Source organism: Peromyscus maniculatus, chromosome 12 (assembly GCF_049852395.1).
Source record: "Peromyscus maniculatus bairdii isolate BWxNUB_F1_BW_parent chromosome 12, HU_Pman_BW_mat_3.1, whole genome shotgun sequence".
NCBI lineage: Eukaryota > Metazoa > Chordata > Mammalia > Rodentia > Cricetidae > Peromyscus > Peromyscus maniculatus.
In genome coordinates this window covers 68461318-68480393 of record NC_134863.1, presented here as the reverse complement: position 1 = coordinate 68480393, position 19076 = coordinate 68461318, and the positions used below count along the sequence as shown (strand labels likewise).

The window sequence follows — 19076 nt, the reverse complement described above, 5'->3', positions numbered from 1 at the left end:
CACAAATTTTTCTCATAATCCCCATGACATCCCAATACATTAATCTATTATAATCATATTGATACTGAGAAATTTTCCTAAAATCACATTAAAGCATTAGTGGTAAAAATGCAAACACAGCCCTATTTGACATTCAAGGGGGCCGTTTTCTTCTATGGATTTCAGCTTTCCTGAATTTCGTGTCTGGCACATAGATTTAAATGTCTATTTAACTAACAAAACTTATTTTCTGTCATAGTCTACAGTGTTCACAAGATTTCTTGATTCTGTTACACTGTAACCGCAAATGTAAGTATTTGTCACCCTTTAAGCCTTCAACTTAAAATTCCAGACAATTTCGTGTCACTTGAAGTTATTTTGTCATCACTTTAATTTTCATGACCAAATGAATGACCAAAAATAAAGTGTGTATCATTTCCTCACTGATTTTGATAGCATGTGGAGAAAAAATGGTGACCCAGAAAGTCAACCCGAAGATCTTCGGTGGAAGTGACACCCAAGCAGGGTCATGGCCCTGGGTGGTGGCTCTGTATTACAGAGAGAGTAACTATGACAGGCTGCACTGTGGTGCGTCACTCGTCAACAGTGAATGGCTGGTGACTGCTGCACACTGTGTCTATAGGTGAGTATGAATGTGAAGGTCCCAGTTGGGTGTGACTTACTCATATGCCAGGGTGCCAAACACTCACCATCACCAAAACTGACTTGAGACACAATGGCTCCATTTTCTCTGTCTCATGCTAGTAATGACGTAATAAGCAAATCCATCTAGAAGTAAGCAAAACACAGTATAAGCTTTATTAAGAGATATTAAATAAGCTTGACAAATTAAAGAAAAGTGAGAAAAACTCTCAAGAGTGGGGGGAAGGGCACAGGTTCCAAACAGAAGAAAAATCCCTTGAAATAAAATCTATGAGCTTCTGTCTGAAACCTGGAGCTTATGCAGGGACACTTGGCTTAGTCTGGGAGGAAGGGACTGGACCTCCCTGGACTGAGTCTACCAAGTTGATCACAGTCCTCGGGGGAGGACTTGTCCTGGAGGAGGTGGGAATGGAGGGTGGGCTGGGGGTAAGGGGAGGGCGTGGGAGGGGGAAGAATAGGGGAACCCATGGCTGATATGTAGAACTGAATGATATTGTGAAATAAAAAATATATATCACAAAAAAAAATCTATGAGCTTTTATAGAGCCATAGTACAAGCTAAACAATGCTTGTGATAATTGTTATGAAATTATTGGTTCTCTGGGCCGTCAGACACTGAGCCAACTCTCAGCCCATATGCTCTGTGCATGTTCCCCTAACCCAACCAGTGAACTGATTGTGTACTATTCATGGACCGCTTCCCCAGTAAGTGATGGTTGAAGACCCCATCCATTCACCTGTCTCCTGTTTTGTTATTCATTACTGTCTACTAGTTGTTAGCTGGTGTTAATGGCCTCCAACCTCACAGGTGCCTCAAGAGCTATTATTTATAATAAGTTCTCTTTGTATATATACCAAAGAATATATACCAAAAAGTATATATAGTTGTTCCTATTTAATGTTGGTTAATGCCTCGTCTACACAATAGGCTGGGATTTATATCCTGAAATAGATGGAGGCTTCCTTAGAGATTGTTTCTATTACCTGAATTAGAAGCAAGAATCTGATAGAAAGCAATAACACTCATATGTTTCCTGGGAGATCAGGATGTGGTCTCAGGAAACCTAGCTAGCTGGCATGTTGACACTGACCTTAATTCTCAGAGCTTGCCTCTTTTCAAGACCTCTTAGCTACCTCATACAAAACTGCACGTTCTTTGTTTCTCATCACTAATGCCTCTGCCCTCATCACTCCACCGTAACATTCCCTTTTAACTCTGGCATCCATTCCCACTTGTGTGAGCAACTGATAGTTTCCACCATGGACCCTTTTGTCTTACAACTTATAGAAAACTATTTCCCCCCTTATCAAAGTGTCCTTTAGCAGACAGGGTCATCCAGCAGACACAAAAGAACATCTTATTTTATGTAGGCCCAAGCCCATCAGGAAAATATGTCTACTGTTTGTGAGATAAACTTTGCAATCATCTTCCATAAAATTATTTATAAAATTTTTATTTAAATATATTTTTCATTTATTATATCAAGTATTACTTCTCCTACACACATTGACATTTTTATCTAGTCACAAGATAAACATTTTTAATTGTAAAATTGATATTTATTGTGTAATTTTTGTTATCATTCAATTGGGTCAATGCTTACTTTTAGCAAATCATCACTACAAAAAACACATTCATGGAGAGCCCTCAAATTATAAGTACATTGTGCTCTAAAAGTCTGCGAGTTAAGTACCTTGTAATGATTTAATTCTTGGGTTGCATTTATGTTAATGTTACATGTACCTAAAATTTAGAGCTAATTTCCATGCATTACCTTTGTTTTGTGACAAGAAAAAGCAAAGTTCATACCTAATTCAGGGATTCATTTCTTCTCATTAAAAGTAGTCAATACTAATGCAGTGCCATGGGGTTAAAGAGAGTAAATGGAGAGAGATGAGGGGAAAAGGAAGAAATAAATGATGGGGGCCCAAGAAACTGTTCATCTACTCTGGCACAAGGAATGTCAAGGCTTTAGTTACCTACTGACAATTCTCAATGAGATCATAAAAGAAAGGAAGCTTCCTCCTAAGATGTATGGGAACCTGACAAAGAGTTGATCACCTGCATCTAAGATATGAGAGGGCATTGCATCCCATAACCTCATTTGTTAAGATTAAGGTGAGTCTCCCGACAGAAGCACAAGACTTTGAATGAACTGTGGGCCCAGGTTTGGAGAAGGTAGATGTACATAGTCAGGTTCAAACATTTAAGCTCTCCTTCTAATTCAAACAAGGAGAGTTACTGGGTATGTAAAAACACATTGTCAGACAATTTCAAGGAAGACAGAAAGAGGCAGAGTTGTCATGTGATGAATATTCCTGATTCCCCTGCATCTAGATGCCCATGATACCATAATGAGGATAAACTCAAATGTAGACTACAGAAATCTGTAGATCTGGGAAACTTGGCCAGATGGTAGATTGGCTAACCAATAAGTTTTCTAGGGGACCATCCAAGGCATTGCTCCACCTGCCTCTATAGCTCTCTGATGATATATGTTGGTAGAATTTGAGATAACTAAATAATAGCCTTACTAAATAGTAAAAGCTACCTCCCTTGACCCTGTTGTCTTCTCACAATTATATGTCATCTCTTTCCCAACACACCAAGTAAATAACTGTAGCATGCATTCACTTCGCATCTGTACTAAATATTTCTTCACTCTTCCTATACTCATTCTTTTGAGCAAGTTACAAGTTGGTGATTTCTATCACAACTGTATTATAAATAAAAGTTTAAGCTAAAAATTTGGTCTTTTCTGTTGCACATGGATAGGTATTAGTCAACAATATTGTTTTGTTAGCCTCAGGTTTGGGAAATTTCTATTTGACGTTCTCACAAAACAAATGATTTATAAATGTCAAGCAGGCCTAGAGCAGAATCAATGACATATTTCATTTATCTATTCCATGGATGTACTTTTTATATGTCAGTGATACCAATATAACATCTATTCCAACCACAAATGCATGAAAGGATCAAAAAGCTGTCCTGTCTATTATAAGCACATGTTCAATCAGACAGAATACAAAATGTCTTCATCTACTTTCAGTTTGAATACAAATGAGTAAAGGTGAGCTATACTATAATCATAAACATTCAGAACTGTCCAGAAATATTTGCATCTTACTTTCCTCAGACATTCAATAGAAATAGTTTCTCTTTCTAATTTTCTTGTCTACTACTTGGTGTCACTGGCAAAGCAACAAAAAGATTTCCAAATTATTTTAGTGACATATTTAAAATATTTTCACAGAATAACAAATTAATACCATCAATTTTTATTTTATTCCCTCATTTTATCTGTAAAAGTAATTCCTTAATAAAAGAAAAATTGTGATCAGGATATTCATTGAACTAATGCTACACAGAATTCTTATGTTTAATACAATGTTAGCAAGCACTTCTATCCAGCGGATATTGAAGTGGAAAGTTCTGTCTCCTCAGGCTACTCAGAATCCCTTTGACACTTTATTAACACATCCTTTGATCACATATTTTGTAAAATATATATGTGTGTGTGTGTGTGTGTGTGTGTGTGTGTGTGTGTGTATAATTATGTATGTATTTCCAGTTATTAGACTTCTCAAAAGTTTAACTTCCTGCAGGCTTCTGTATCAGATCTCTGAGGCTATCTCTCTGTTGAGAACACCTATCATCTTGAATTTCACTGAAAAATCTTATTCTTTCTTAGTGTGTGGAAGCACATGAGCTTATGTAGCTTCAGATACAATGGGTAGTACTCAATCTTTTCAGGGATTTCTTTGCCTCTGGCTTCTCATCTATTCATTTAATAAAGTAATTTGCTAAAAATTCACTCTACACTAAGCATTTTTCAAATATTTTGGCATGATAGCGCTGTAGGGACCAACAAAATCTTTGTTCCAATAATCTTTACTCTAAATATTGAAGGATAAAATATTCAAATAAATATTTTAGAGAATGATATGTGCACTAAAGACACATATAACAAGCATAGGCCAAGTAAGGGAGGATTAGGATAGTTGGAGGGAGCTTCACTGATCTACTTGAAGGAATAGCTAAAGAAGTATGGACAAATAATATGTATATATATATATATATATATATATATATATATATATATATGTGTGTGTGTGTGTGTGTGTGTGTGTGTGTGTGTGTGTGTCCATCCATAGCAACAAAGTCACTCTGGTGAATAGTGATGTAGGCCTATTTCAGAAACTTCAAGAATCTTTGCTACTTGGTTTGGCTCTTAAACAAACCAAAATAATTGGATATTGAGGTACAATCTTGAAAAAGAATCATTAGGCCATGACTAATGAGATGAACAACCTTTTTAGAGCCTGCAGAATAACCTCATCTTATCAGGCTGATGTGTGGTGATAAAATTGCTAAACAAGAGTGAAATTGTAGAAAACAGATAGAAATTGATGATGGTATCCTAGGATCACAGCTAAGGATGGTGGGAATTTACTATCAAAGACACATATGTATAATAGCACTAGGAAGAATTAAGGGGTGACTATAAGTAATGTGAATTTGATAAGAGAAAATGAGAACAACAAGATAGTAAAAATAGAAAGTATGGATTCTTGCTTTTTATACCTATCTGAGCTATCTTTAAAAAATAGATTCTTCTCTCATACACTACATCCCAACCACAGTTGCCCCTTCCTCCACTCCTTCTAGCTCCCCTAACCTTCCCTCTGCCCAGATTCACACCCTTTCCTCTTCAGAAAAGAGCAGGGCAGGCCTCTAAGAGACAAACAGGATGAAACAAGATACAACATGACAAGGCAAAAAGCCCTCCTATCGAGGCTGAACGAAGTGACCAGTAGGAGGAAAAGAGTCTCAAGAGCAGGCAAAAGAGTCAGAGATGCACCTGCTCATGTGTTTGGAGTCCCACAAAAAAGCAGCAAGCTAACAGCCTTAACACATATGCAGAGGGCATGATGCAGACCTGTGCAGGCCCCTATGCTTTCTGCTTCAGTCTCTGTAAGCCTATATGAGCCCTGCTTAGTTCATGCAGTGAGCCGTGTTCTCCTCATGACCTCTATCCCTTCTGACTCCTACTGTCTTTTCTCCCCCGCTTCTGGGGCTCCCCAGTCTCTAAGGGGAGGAACCTGATGGAGGCCTCCAATTTGTACTCTCTCTCTCTCTCTGCATAATTTCTGGCTGTGTTTTTTTTTAATTGATACTGGTTTAATTTGGACCTAAATTCTAGAGAAGCAATGACTGAAATATGATAACATGCCCTTGATACTTGAATTCATGGCATCACTGGATAAGCTCATCTATGGATTAAATGTATAATGTGTTTTTTAAAAGATGAAAGCAGAATCCTGAAGTATTCTAATACTTAGAGTAGAAAAGAAAGAGAGCTGGAGGGGAATGGAGAAAGAAGTGCTAAGTGAAAAAGAAATCACAAGTGCATGTGCTGTTTGGGAAGTCATGCAAAGGAGGGTGTTCAAAAATGAGTCCTTGTTTCTGTGACTAGGTCACAGGCAGGTAATGGTGATGTTGTGGCTTCCTCCCAGTGCCTTGTATTTTGCTTTCTTGCACTTCAACAATATTTATACTTACTCATAAGCAGAGTAAAATTCGAGCATGTCCTAATTTTCTATTCATTTTCATTATTTATTATTTATTTCATTATTTCTTTTTGCACTTATTATAGACTCATGCTCTCTTATTACCAAGTCATTATGGCGACTAGAATAATTGTGATCATTATTAACTGATGTCTAAACTGCTGAAATTTGATGAATTTTATCCAATTTGTTCTGATGTTTCTTTCTGGATTGTTCTTGATAATTCCTGAAGGATTTTTTTACTCTGTAGTATCAATTTCCATTTCAGAAACATCTGAATTTTCACTCCTTAAAATTACGATTGGCTATATTCTCATCTTATTCAGAAGAGAATAACTGTAGAGTCCAAAAACTTTGCTAGGAGAAAGCAGGATTATGGACAAACTTGCTGTGGCTCTTTTGTGCCATTTATAGTAATTGTAACATAGAGTGGGGGCTCCAGTTACAATTACAAAATCCAACCTGTGCTAATGTCTATTTCACTATCATGTTGCTCTTCCTTGACTCTCTTGCTATTTTTGTTCCCTAAAACATTGGTTCCTGAGGGAACATCACTATTTGGGGATAGCACTGGTTTACCCATCTGGCGCAATACTGATTTCCTAGGAAATGTGTGCTAGTCTTCGTGATTGCTAAGTCAGAAATGCATGCCTTTCTGGTCCCTCCCAATCTTTTTCTTTCCTTCAATTCTAAGACAAACATTTTTACCACATCTAGCAGATGGTGGTAAAATTTGACAGAATTAAGTCAACTTCTACACTTGAAACAGCCTTATCCAAGTAACATCCAAAGGATTCGAGATTGCTATCGGTATGACCAGCTGTCCACTTATCTTCTGTCTTTTTCCTTCCTATCATTTCATTTCCATTCCTTTATTCCTTCTTTCTATTCTATTCTTTTACATTCTGTTATTTTTCTCTCTACCTCCTTTTTTTTTCAGAGCTGGTGATCAGTCCAAAGGACTTGCACATGCTAACCCAGCACTTCTCCACTGAGTTATACTCCCAACCCAGCTCTTCCACTTTGTCTGAGAGTGTATAATCTATGAAGAAATAAAATTTTGAAAACACATAGAATCACTTCTTTTCAACTAAAATGATACCTATGAAGGCTGTTCTATCTGTTCCTCTGAAACCAGAAGCCAAATAAACTCTTCCTTATATAAGTTGCTTTTTCATACTGTTTTTTTTTTCATGGCAGTAGGAAAATAACTAATACAATGTCAAAAGATGTTTGAGGAGACATCATATTAGAAGAAAAAATGATATTAATTAAGCTTCTGTAATCTGATTAGGAATATTAAAATGGAGTCACATTTGGAACCCAGTAAAGTTGGTTTACAAGAAATTAATAATATACTAGTGGTTACCAGAAGCTAGGGAAGATAAACAGAGGAGACTAAGAGGGAATTTGATCAATAAGTAAGGCTGGGACATAAAATAGAAGTTAGTTTTCTATTATACAAGAGTGTGGCTACAAGTAACAGTGATATATGTTTCAAAAAGGTGGAAGAAATCATCTTGAATAATTTCACAAGAAAATAATAAATGTTAGAGAAAAATGTATGTAATTACTTTGACTTGAGCATTACAACATCATATATACACCTGCATTAAAACATCAAATGGTGGTCCCTAAGTATGTCCAGATTTTCATATCACTAAAAAATAATAAAAAAAATACTTTCAAAGGAACATTCCCTAGAGGATCAAGTAATACTATTAAATGGAAATGCTGTACAGTTTTAACTTTTTGTTAGATAACTTCTGGAAAGTTTTGTTCTAAAGGAAAAAGATTGAAAAGATTTTCTTATTACAATCTTCAGAAGAAATAGAGATCCAACCAGGTGGACAGCATTCCTGGGCCTGCATATGCAATCAAATCTGACTTCTCCTCAAGTAGCAAGACGGGTGATTGATCAAATTGTCATAAACCCTCATTATGATAAGCGAAGAAAGTTCAGTGACATTGCTATGATGCACCTTGAGTTTAAAGTGAATTACACAGGTAAGAGAATAATATCTAGCCACCCCATCTGCTCCCAGCAATGCAAAATGAGACTTGAAATATCATCTGTAGCAATTCAATGCTGATTCATAAAACTTGGTAATTTTCTGCAGACATTCTTATAACCTAAAAACAATTGAAGTATATAGGAAAAGTATGAAATCTCCTTCATCATAATGCATAAATCCAACTATATGGACGTCTAGTAAAATGAACACTTAGAGTCCTCTCATAGAGAAGCCTCTCTATCTTTGTCATGAAATAGAAATATGGGTCCATCTGCCAAAATGCATGAAGCAAGACACAAAAGAAAAGAGAATAGGTTAATGAAATTTGTTATCCACGTGACAACAGTTTTAAAGGAGACCCAACAATATTATAAGACCAACCAATGAAGGATTGCCTCAAGCACCAATAAAATATGCAAGAACTCACTTGGTAAAGTGAAATTTGTCCTAAAGAGCTCTGTTCTGTTTGATCCTAACAGTTACTATGAAGTCTTTTCCAAAGCCCAATTGGGCAGCATTGCCACCATACATGAAATGAATTATTTTTCGCAGAATCTTATAAAACAACTATCAGGATTATGTCCATGTTTGATATGAGAATTGAATTCATTGGATCAGTCTACATGTGGATTACAGAAAAGCAGAACATTACAATCCTTAGTCACATTGCACTGTCCTCAAGGGTAGTCTTCATTTCTGTATCTTTCATACATCTTGGGGGCATCAGAAGCTCACTGAAAACCAAAGGACTTGTCAGCTGATGCTGAGAAGTCAAACACAATGCTTCCATAAGACCCAACTGAAACAACTGGGAGAAACATGATTTTAATATGGTTCTATGTGTCAAAAATATTTTAAAACACTCTCCATTTTTTTCTAACTAACTAACATTTTGAAAGAACTTTAAAGGGGCCAGCCAGATGTCTCATCAGGCAGAGACCAGCAAGTAAGGCACTTTTGTGTGGGCCTACTGACCAGAGTTTACTCGTGGATCCCACAAGATGATGTGAAAGAACTGGCTCTTTAGAGTTGTCCTCTGCCTTCAACATGCAAATGTGTGAAATTTCACTTATGTGTACACATACATATATGTGTACATATGCAAATATGCATGCAAATACATGTATATGTACACATATAAAGAAAATAAATAAAAATTTAAAAGAACATTCATGACATTTAACAAAATTGGGACTACTTTCAAATGAGTAACATGGTTATTTAAAAATCAAAAACAAATGATAAATCCTGAGCTAAGGTGTTATGCACATGAAAAAAGATTATTTAGAGAATGATGGTGAGGAATCCCAAGAGTTCACCATACCATCAAACACAGACAAATGAGCACTGCTCTAAAATGACTTTGCCCCTTAATATCTAAAGTTGCTTTGAGATAGTGAAACTCAAATATAAACATTTTAGATTAAATGTTAGAAATGGTTGATTTTTTAAAATTTGTTAGAAACATGGGTGATATTCAGGTTTTTTTCTTTTTCTGTTGTTTACTTTGTTTTGCTTGATATTTCAGATTATATACAGCCTATTTGTTTACCAGAAGAAAATCAAATATTCATTCCAGGGAAAATGTGTTCAATTGCTGGCTGGGGACTTACTGAAATTCAAAGTAAGTTATCACATTTGAAAATGAGAAAATGTATACTAGAAAAATATATGCTACTGAAATTTGCTATGGATATTTTCAATATTTTTATATCTCTTAACCTATTTTTTGCAGACTATTCTAAAACAATTGTTGGGGTTATATTCATGTTTATGTTATGTAAGACCACCAAATATTTTCAGATTGTGTAGAATCTAATCCTATAACCCAGGGAAATCAAGGTGCTACCAAAACCATTATGTAAATTTAGCATGAAAAATACTGATGAATTAAAAATATATACATATTATAGTGAATATAACCCAAGGTTCTACAAATTTGTGTTTACATACACAAAAGAAGTCTCATCTCAAGAGTGGAATTACTACCTTTTACATTTTTACAGTCAACAAAGCTATCTTTATTTGTAGTGCTAGTCTCACATTTAAATTCTCTAAAATGAAAAGAGGATCTTTGTTAACTTTAATGTACTGGTTCTTCCTATTGGCAAAAGATCTCAAATACAAGATGAACAGAAGATCATAAATTTGTACATTACTGAATCCTTAAGATTTACTTAATGGCATGTTTCTAAACACAAATCTGATGCACACTAAATATACTTGAGCCACATCAGCAATCACCTTGGGAATGAAAGTCAAAACAACCACATAGATATCACCTTAGCCCCAGTAACAGCTCCTAACAAGCAAACAAAAAGTACTGGTGAGGAGATAAAGAAAATGGAATTGTGGACATTTCTTGTGGGAGTCTAAATTAGTACAGCCTTTGGGGAAATATCACAAATGCCCCTCCAAATTTCAGAATAGAACTCCCACATGATCTAAAAGTGTTCCTACCGCATATGACATCCAAAGGAAATGAAATTAGCATGAACATGCTAAGACCTCCACATGGCATGTTCACTGCAACATAGTTCCCAATAGGCAAGAAAAGGAAAAAAATTGTGTGTAGCACTAGTGAATAGATCAAGAAAATGTAGTAATTGGACATAGTGCTTTGGACTGGTAAATCTATCAACAGCTGGAGACTGAGGCAGGAGCTTTGAGTGTTTGGGGCTAGCCTTGACTACATGGTGAGACACTATGTCAAAAACACACACACAAAAAAAAAGAAAATAAGTAAATGTAGTATATATTCACAGTGGAATGCTATTTGGCCATAAAATGATGAAATATTGAAATTTGTGACAGTGTGTTTGAAATTGAGGATTCTTTTAAGTGAAATAAACTAAGCACACTCACCCAACTAATATATGATCTCACTTACATGGGGAAACCTAAAAGTTGAAGGCACAGAAGTTGAGAGGAAATGGTTATTAGAGGCTGGGAGGAGCGCAGAGGAGACCAGATCGATCAAATGCAGGATGATTATACAGAAACAAGAGCGTCGAGTGTGGTCACTGCAGTAAGGGAATTGTGGACAGCAATGACGCTCTATTCACTTCAAAGCACAGAATAAACGATTCTGAAGGCCTGACATAGGAAAGGATAAATGTTTGAGGAGAAAGATGATATGCCTTAAGTACCAAATAATATATGCATGAATCCTACTTTATTTTCTTTTTTAATATGTAGAGAGAAATGAGTTTAAAACCTATAGCTAACCAGAATATGTATATATGAATGAATGAATTATATGATATAGCCCAGATATTCATACCATCAAACATAATTACATCTTTGGCTACAAGATTCCTTCCAAGACTACCATATCATGAACAAAGTTTTGAATGCTCAGTAAGGCTAGGCCAAAAGGAAGGGGGCATTATTATCTGGCAGGATCACGTGACTTCTATAGCCCTGATAGGTAAATGTCCCAGATGTATTTAAAAAGCAAATACACAAACATCATGGAGCTGTCTAGTCTCAGAATCAAAACACTCACTTTGAAAATTTTTTTGGAGAGAATGTATGTAATGGCTTAGTGGTTTTCAGCCTTTGGTCACGTAAAACACGGTGATCAGAAACCTTATCACAACATTATACTTAGCCTGTGCAAATACACTCCACATATTTCTTCCATTTAGTTCTTTATTTCACTTTTTAAATGGAATGCAAGAGGGGAGTTGGACCAATAGGACCGAGAGACAGTGTATACATGTATGAACATGTTCAAGAATAGAGAAAAAAATTTTTTTCTTTTTTTATTAAGAATTTTTTTTTCATTTTACATACCAACCACAGATTCCCCCTCTTCCCTTCTCTGGCCCCCCAGCCTTCCCCCTACCCCAATCCACCCCTCATTCCCTCCTCTGACAAGGTAAGGCCTCCCATGTAGTGCCTGGTACATTCAGTTGAGGCAGGTCCAAGCCTCTCCCCCTGCATTAAGGCTATGTGAGGTGTCCCACCATAGGTAATGGGCTCCAGAAAGCCAGCTCACACACCCGGGATGGATCCTAATTCTACTGCCAAGGGGCCCCTTAAGCAGATAGGGCTGTAAAATTGTCTTGCTTATGAAGAGGCCTAGTTCAGTCGCATGGAGGCTCCACAGCTGTTGGTCTAAAATTCATGAGTTCCCACTAGCTTGGTTTGGTTGTCGCTGTAGGTTTCCCCAATCATGATCTTGAGTGGGAGAGCAATGAAAAAGAGACTATGATAGAGACATCATGGGAATAGGGAGAAACCGGGTGCTAGGGAAGTTCCCAGGAATCCACAAGGATGACCCCAGCCCGACTACTAGCAATAGTGGAGAGGGTGCCTGAACTGGCTTACCCCAATAATCAGATCGGTAAATACCCTGCCACCATAGAACCTTCATCCAGTAACTGATGGAAGCAGATGCAGAGGTCCATAGCTAAGCACCAGGCCGAGCTCCAGAAGTCCAGTCGAAGACAGAGAAGAGGGATTCTATGAGCAAGGGGCATCAAAATGTTCTTTAAAAATGGGGGGGGGGACATTGCTTATCAAGAAAGCACCCAATTCTAAGGCCAGTGCTTGCCTGCCTGGTGACTCAGCATAATAATCTACAACAGTAACATTGTCTGGTTGACAGTAGCTCATTGCCACTGTCCACAAAGTATATTCAAGACCATCTTTTTGTATTTTCTCTACTTGAAAAGGTCATGACTTATTAAATTTGACACAAATAGTAAAATGATTGCTAGACAGATGTTTTGACTTCCAAATTTCAAAAGAACAATTTATAGCTACAATGTAGACACCAAGAACAAATTATCTGCTAACAAAATTTAAGACTCTTTATTCCATGGAAGATGTTTTGGAGCTGAGCAAGTGTGGCTTGCTTATTATTCCTAAAATATATGTTTAATTAAATTAAAATGTCTCTAAAGGCAGAGTGGAACCAGGAGAGGCAAAAAGCATCAGAAATCATTTAGAATGAAATAGTCAGGCCATGTTTTATTCCTTCTTACATTTTTTCATGAATTTTTATTAATTTTTCCTTATGATTTATAGCTATGCAATTTCATAAAAAACCCATTTTCTGACCTTATAAGTTTATTTTACTAATTAATTAGCTAAGATCTTTGGGAGTATATTTTTCACTAAAAAGAAATGAGGAGAAAACTTTTAAGTTAGGCAGTCAGTACTTTAAAATAACCAAATTTGGCCATATATCTTTTTATGTTTGTGTGTGTGTGTGTGTGTGTGTGTGTGTGTGTGTGTGTGTGTGTGTATTCTCGATCATCCACATGGAAACTAATATAAAGAAATAACTATGTTGGAAAGACAGTTCAGCAGTTAAAATCGTACACTGTTCTTGCAGAGGACCTGAGTTCACATCCCAGCACCCAGCTTAGTTAGCTCCTAACTCAGTGCCCTTAACTCTAGCTCTGGGGGATCAGACACCTCTTCTGTGTGTCTCTGCCACCTGCACTCTTGTGCACCTTCACACACCCACGCACATAACTCAAAAGTAATAAAAATAAAATTTTACAAAAGAAAGAAATATGAAATACCCAAACATTGCTCACAGTTTCCATTACGAAAGGGTTCTGTTACTCAGTCAAACAGATTTTGTATCCAGGGACAAGAACAAAGAGGGGCTTCTGGTTTTATTGTAAAGCTAAGGTCTGGCCACTCATCCTTGCTCTTCGTAGGACAAATGATAGAGAGTGGTTGAACTTTCTTCTCTAGTTCAGTCTCCTGTGTTTGCTTTCTTAACTCAAAATCTGACAGGTTTTGGAAGCCAGTGATGGGCTGTGTTGTTCACTTGGCTGGCACCATGGAGGCAATAGTTATTTGTATATTTTCTTCCCCACTCTCTTTTCACCATTGTTCCTACAGAGTTAAATCATCCATGGTAGGACTGTTTGCCATAGGTAGAGAAGAGGGCAGATTGAGGACATTATTTTTCCCTAGATAACAAATAGCTATATGTTTACCAACACACACTGAGAAGTGTGTGTGTGTGTGTGTGTGTGTGTGTGTGTGTGTGTGTGTTGCACTTAAATCACATGCATAAACACACACACATTTGTTTCTTTCCTCAGTATTTTAATTTTCTTCATGTATAGGTGAAACTTAGCTCAACATGAGATTGTATGTGTTTTTACAATACTGCCTGACAGGTGTAATAAATAACCCTTAACTTTCTACCTCTTTTGCCATGCCAAATACAATTGCTAATCAGGAGGGAGTGCTCATGTACCTTTTCTGGAGGAACTAACACCTGTCTGTTTCACAAGCCTCTTGGGACTAGTAGTTCAGTAAGCAGAGATTCACACTTCCAGTGAATGATTAGTTACATAAAACAAATGCAAATACACAATGCTAAAATATACTTCCTTCTTCTTTGCCTGCATGGGATGGTAAGCTGATTGCCCCCAGAGCAGAGCACAGTTCATCAGAGCTTTGTCCTCCGCTCGGTGTGCACCTGCTCATACACACAGAACCACAAAGACGCTGAATGTCACTATACAGAAGGGAGCACCTCCTCAGGTGCTGAATGAAAAGCTCTTCTCAGTCTCCAAGTTGGTGCTGATTTCCATGAATGGACCCTTTGTGCTAGCAGACTTCATTTCTATGAGCAATACTGGAACTCTTTAAAGTCCTTGAAAATGCCTAAAGACCACCCTAGTCCAATCCATGATTCCTACTACCCCTTACGAAAGAAAGAGATGTGTTGCTGTTACCCATTTGCCAAAGTGTGCAGGTGGCTTTACTATGTACTTTAAAGTGCAGAGTTAGTAGTTAGTTCCATTATGCATCCACACAGTACTTGATAATGAGAGCAAAGTGCTGGAATAAATCAGATGGATGGGGTTTCATTCAAGGATGCCTGTTAATCACTACTGACTGGCTGTCTGCATCACCCATTTTCAGCAGGTTCTACTGCTGATGTCCTGAAAGAAGCCGATGTTCCTCTTTTATCCAACGAGAAGTGCCAGCAACAGCTGCCAGAATATAACATCACAGAAAATATGATATGTGCAGGATATGAAGAAGGAGGTATAGACACTTGTCAGGTAAATACAGGATAGTCGTCGTCATATACATTTAGATAGCATTTTCTTTGCCTAGCTATAATTTGGGAGTTAAGAAATCACTAACAATCCGCAGCTCCACTTCTTTCATCGTAAATTCGATTACTGTCAATAAGTGACTTTATACAAACTGCTTGTCATTCATTGAAAGGGTTAAGTAGGATGACATCTATAAGGCAATCAGCAAATATTAAAAACCAATTAGGAGATTTTATTAGGAGACTTACTACATACATTTTCTGGCATGTCTTAATTATTTGGAAATTAATAAAATATTAATGCATCTCAATCTACTGCATTAAATTAAACTACAAAGTGTTAAAAATGAGTAATTCATACCTATGAAAGTAACCAGTTATATCATAAGAAAATGCCTTTACTGTCTTACAGTGTAGGAACTTGTTTCATATAGTAGAACATATATAACACAATTTGACAACACCTTTTTAACAGACAGAGATAAATGTGTAGTTTTTTTTCCCAGTTAAATCAATGTCTCCAGTCACGTTAAACCTTCAGCCTGGCGTTACCTTTATTCTGCTTTGATGAACACTTGGAAATTCAATACAAATCAAAGAGCTTTACAATTGTTTAAAATTTACCTCTGGATCTTTAGGCTTTCCTTACAAAATGAAAAATGTGCTAAAGATAAGATACATTACCACTTAAGATGTGATTTATAGGATAAGCTGCAAGAAAGAAATCAGCTGTATAACTTCTATTACAGTTAATGGGGGTTGCATGCAGACACCTCACAATGAGGTAGAAAATATGTCAGCTAATGCTATTGATCTTAGAGTTACAGTATGCCAGTAACTCATTCCAGATCTGTGAAATCTTATGCTTGGCTCTGCTTTCTACAGGATCTAAGCACATTATTCAGTAGCAAGGAAGAAATTCCTAATACATAGAAATATTTCATGCAATAGAATGTTGTCATAACTGAGTAAACATCACCCTAGATTGCCACATAATTTTCTTGGTTCAATGTTAATATTAACTGGTAAAATAATAACATAATATTTAAAATGTTGAACATATCATTGTTTGAATACATTCATTGAATCATTTTTTTTATCCTCAAAATTAATCCCTTCAGGCAGAGCCAATTCCTTTGCATATTTGAGGTAGTCTTCTGAATTTACAGTCAATAAGAGAGACTATAGAATATCTTCTCATTGATAAGTAGATGAATATCATTTCATTTTCATTCAGAAACTGAATTATTTATCATTAGCATCACGCCACCTTTTCCCCTTTAAATATAGCACCAAGCGGTGTCTCAGGATAATTCCTAACATTGAGCCAAATATTAATTGCTCTATTATAGCAGTGCTTCTTGATCAATTATAGAGTTTCATATTGTTTAGTGGTATAAAAATAAATAACTTGCTGGGTAGTACATGCCTTTAATTTCAGCAGAAGCAGGCAGATCTCTGTAAGTTCAATGTTAGTCAGATCTACATAGCCAGTTCCAGGCCAGCAAAGGCTACATATACAGTGAGGTCCTGTCTCAAAAAAAAAAGAAAATGACAAATAAGTAAACAACCAGAATTCTTTGCATAACTGATATGTGAGAAATATTTGTCCGTTTTTCATAATAAGTAAAGCTATTTCATGTCCATACCATCTCTATGTGCATTAGAGAGGAATCATTATGTACAAATAAGACCTATGTGGTTAATTGGACAGGATGAACCATCACTTATATATCACTTACCCTGTGACAAAAAGCTACCCTCAGAGGGGCGGTGGTGGTGCACGCCTTTAATCCTCGCACTCAGGAGGCAGACCCAGGCTGATCTCTGTGAGTTTGAGGCCAGCCTGGTCTACAGAGCAAGATTCAGGACAGGCACCAAAACTACACGGAGAAACCCTGTCTCAATACAACAACAACAAATGCTACCCTCCTATAACTGAAGTCTAAATGAAAACACATGTTCTGATTACTAGGAAACATGAGATTGCTTACTTGGGTTGAAATGTTAAGGTTTTCAAATCTGATTGATAGTTGGCAAAACTTTCAGTCACGTAGGAGAACTAAATCCCAAACCATGTGTGAGTTCTCCACTCTTTAAAAATCATGATATGGAATAGCTTTGCCTTATATGGGAAGGCATTTTCTGACACTCACATGTTACTTAATAAAGTGATTAGTACGTTGATATTGATGTGACTTCTTATTGTAGCACTTTAGAGAATGTCAAAGTATGTTGAAATACAATAATGAAGGTGAGGAGGAGTTACTTGCTAAGAAGAGCTTCTTCAGAATTATAAACTTTCTATTGTTACCATTTGCCCCATCTCCTTGAGGAGCAAATTTCTGATGTCTAGACTGATGGTGAGAATACAGAAACATCTGGCAATCGATCGTATTTCTGTACATTCATATTTTGATTGGTGAGCTTAGCACAGTTGTTTATACTGATTGGCTATGTACCCACAACTTTTCTTTGTAATTCACACTTTAGGGTGATTCGGGAGGACCGTTAATGTGCCAAGAAAACAACAGGTGGTTTCTTGTTGGTGTGACGTCATTTGGAGTCCAGTGTGCACTGCCTAATCGCCCTGGGGTATATACCCGGGTCTCAGGGTTTATTGAGTGGATACAAAGCTTTCTACATTAGGCATTTTCCTGACACAAATGTGAAAATTGGGCAGTTTTTGTTTGTTTGTTTGTTTGTTTGTTTTTCCTTTTTACTCAAAGTAGAGCACAGCAACTGAGGGTTTCATGAGAAGAAAAAAACAACAAGCTTTTGTTTTCAACTAAATCATGTAAATAGTGGGATGAGGAAGAGAGAAAAATAAGAAATTAAAGTCAATCTTTTCAACATAAAGTAACTCTAAAATGCATTCTTGTTTCATTATAAACAATTATTATTTTATAGACATTATCATTTTCTTTGTTTTGAATCATTTTTTGCCATTTTCTTTTGTGTGAAGGGTTATTATTTTAAGACATTTTAAACACATTTAATCAAAAATAGGTAAAGAAAGGAAATGTGATAGTTTGCCTGAAGTATGATGTTGTTTGAAATGAACTGATGGAACTTATCTGGTTTCAGTTTCGTGTACCATTAGAGTCATCCTTATTTCCTTGCTCTAGCATATGCATGCATTTCTATTTACATGCAATATTTTCCCTGCTCATAAAAGTACATTTATTCCAAACTCATATTGAAAACATGATCTCATCATAACTATCACTTTCATCCAGGTAAAGAAAACACACATACATCTCTCTCCTGATCGAACATCAACATAAAAGTAAACTGCCTAACAGTGTCATTCTACACAAATAGTCTTTATCTGAGTCATTTTAACTTAACCATTTACGTCAGGCTGGTATTTTTTTTAAATCTAAAAAATAAGCAAGTATTTTGAAGAAATTCAGCTATTAAAAGTTTTTCTTGGTTTGTGTGTTTACAGAATATCTTTAACATAAAAAAATTGTTCAGGCACAGCTGAATTGCCCATTAAAGACAAAAATGTGTAATAAATTAATTTGCTTTACTACTGTAATCTCTTGGATCATTTCCAGAGTAACTACAAATGTCAGTTTAGCTTTTGGCACAGAATCTGCTGAAATCCATAGCATCTTAACACAAAATGCACATATGCACACACACACAGAGACATATTTCACAAGCACACATACACACACACTTTTGCATGGATTGAAAAATGGAAGGATAAATGGGATTCAAATGAGTTGAGTAAAAGGAAGTATTGTCATGATTTCCTTTGTGGAAAGAAGAAAGGAAGGAGGGAGGGAGGG

The 19076-nt window shown here is 36.4% G+C and overlaps 1 protein-coding gene across 1 annotated transcript in view; it reads left to right on the top strand.

Annotated features, from left to right (window-relative positions):
- Positions 1-17949, top strand: part of Tmprss15 (transmembrane serine protease 15) — a 106943-nt gene extending 88994 nt beyond the window's left edge. Inside the window, exons 22-27 of the mRNA XM_042258926.2 lie at positions 239-288; positions 436-622; positions 8042-8223; positions 9760-9855; positions 15138-15280; positions 17770-17949. Of these exons, the coding sequence (XP_042114860.2) occupies positions 239-288; positions 436-622; positions 8042-8223; positions 9760-9855; positions 15138-15280; positions 17770-17925 (814 nt within the window). The 3' untranslated portion in view covers positions 17926-17949. The remainder of the gene's footprint in view (positions 1-238; positions 289-435; positions 623-8041; positions 8224-9759; positions 9856-15137; positions 15281-17769) is intronic.
- Positions 17950-19076: the final 1127 nt, after the last annotated feature.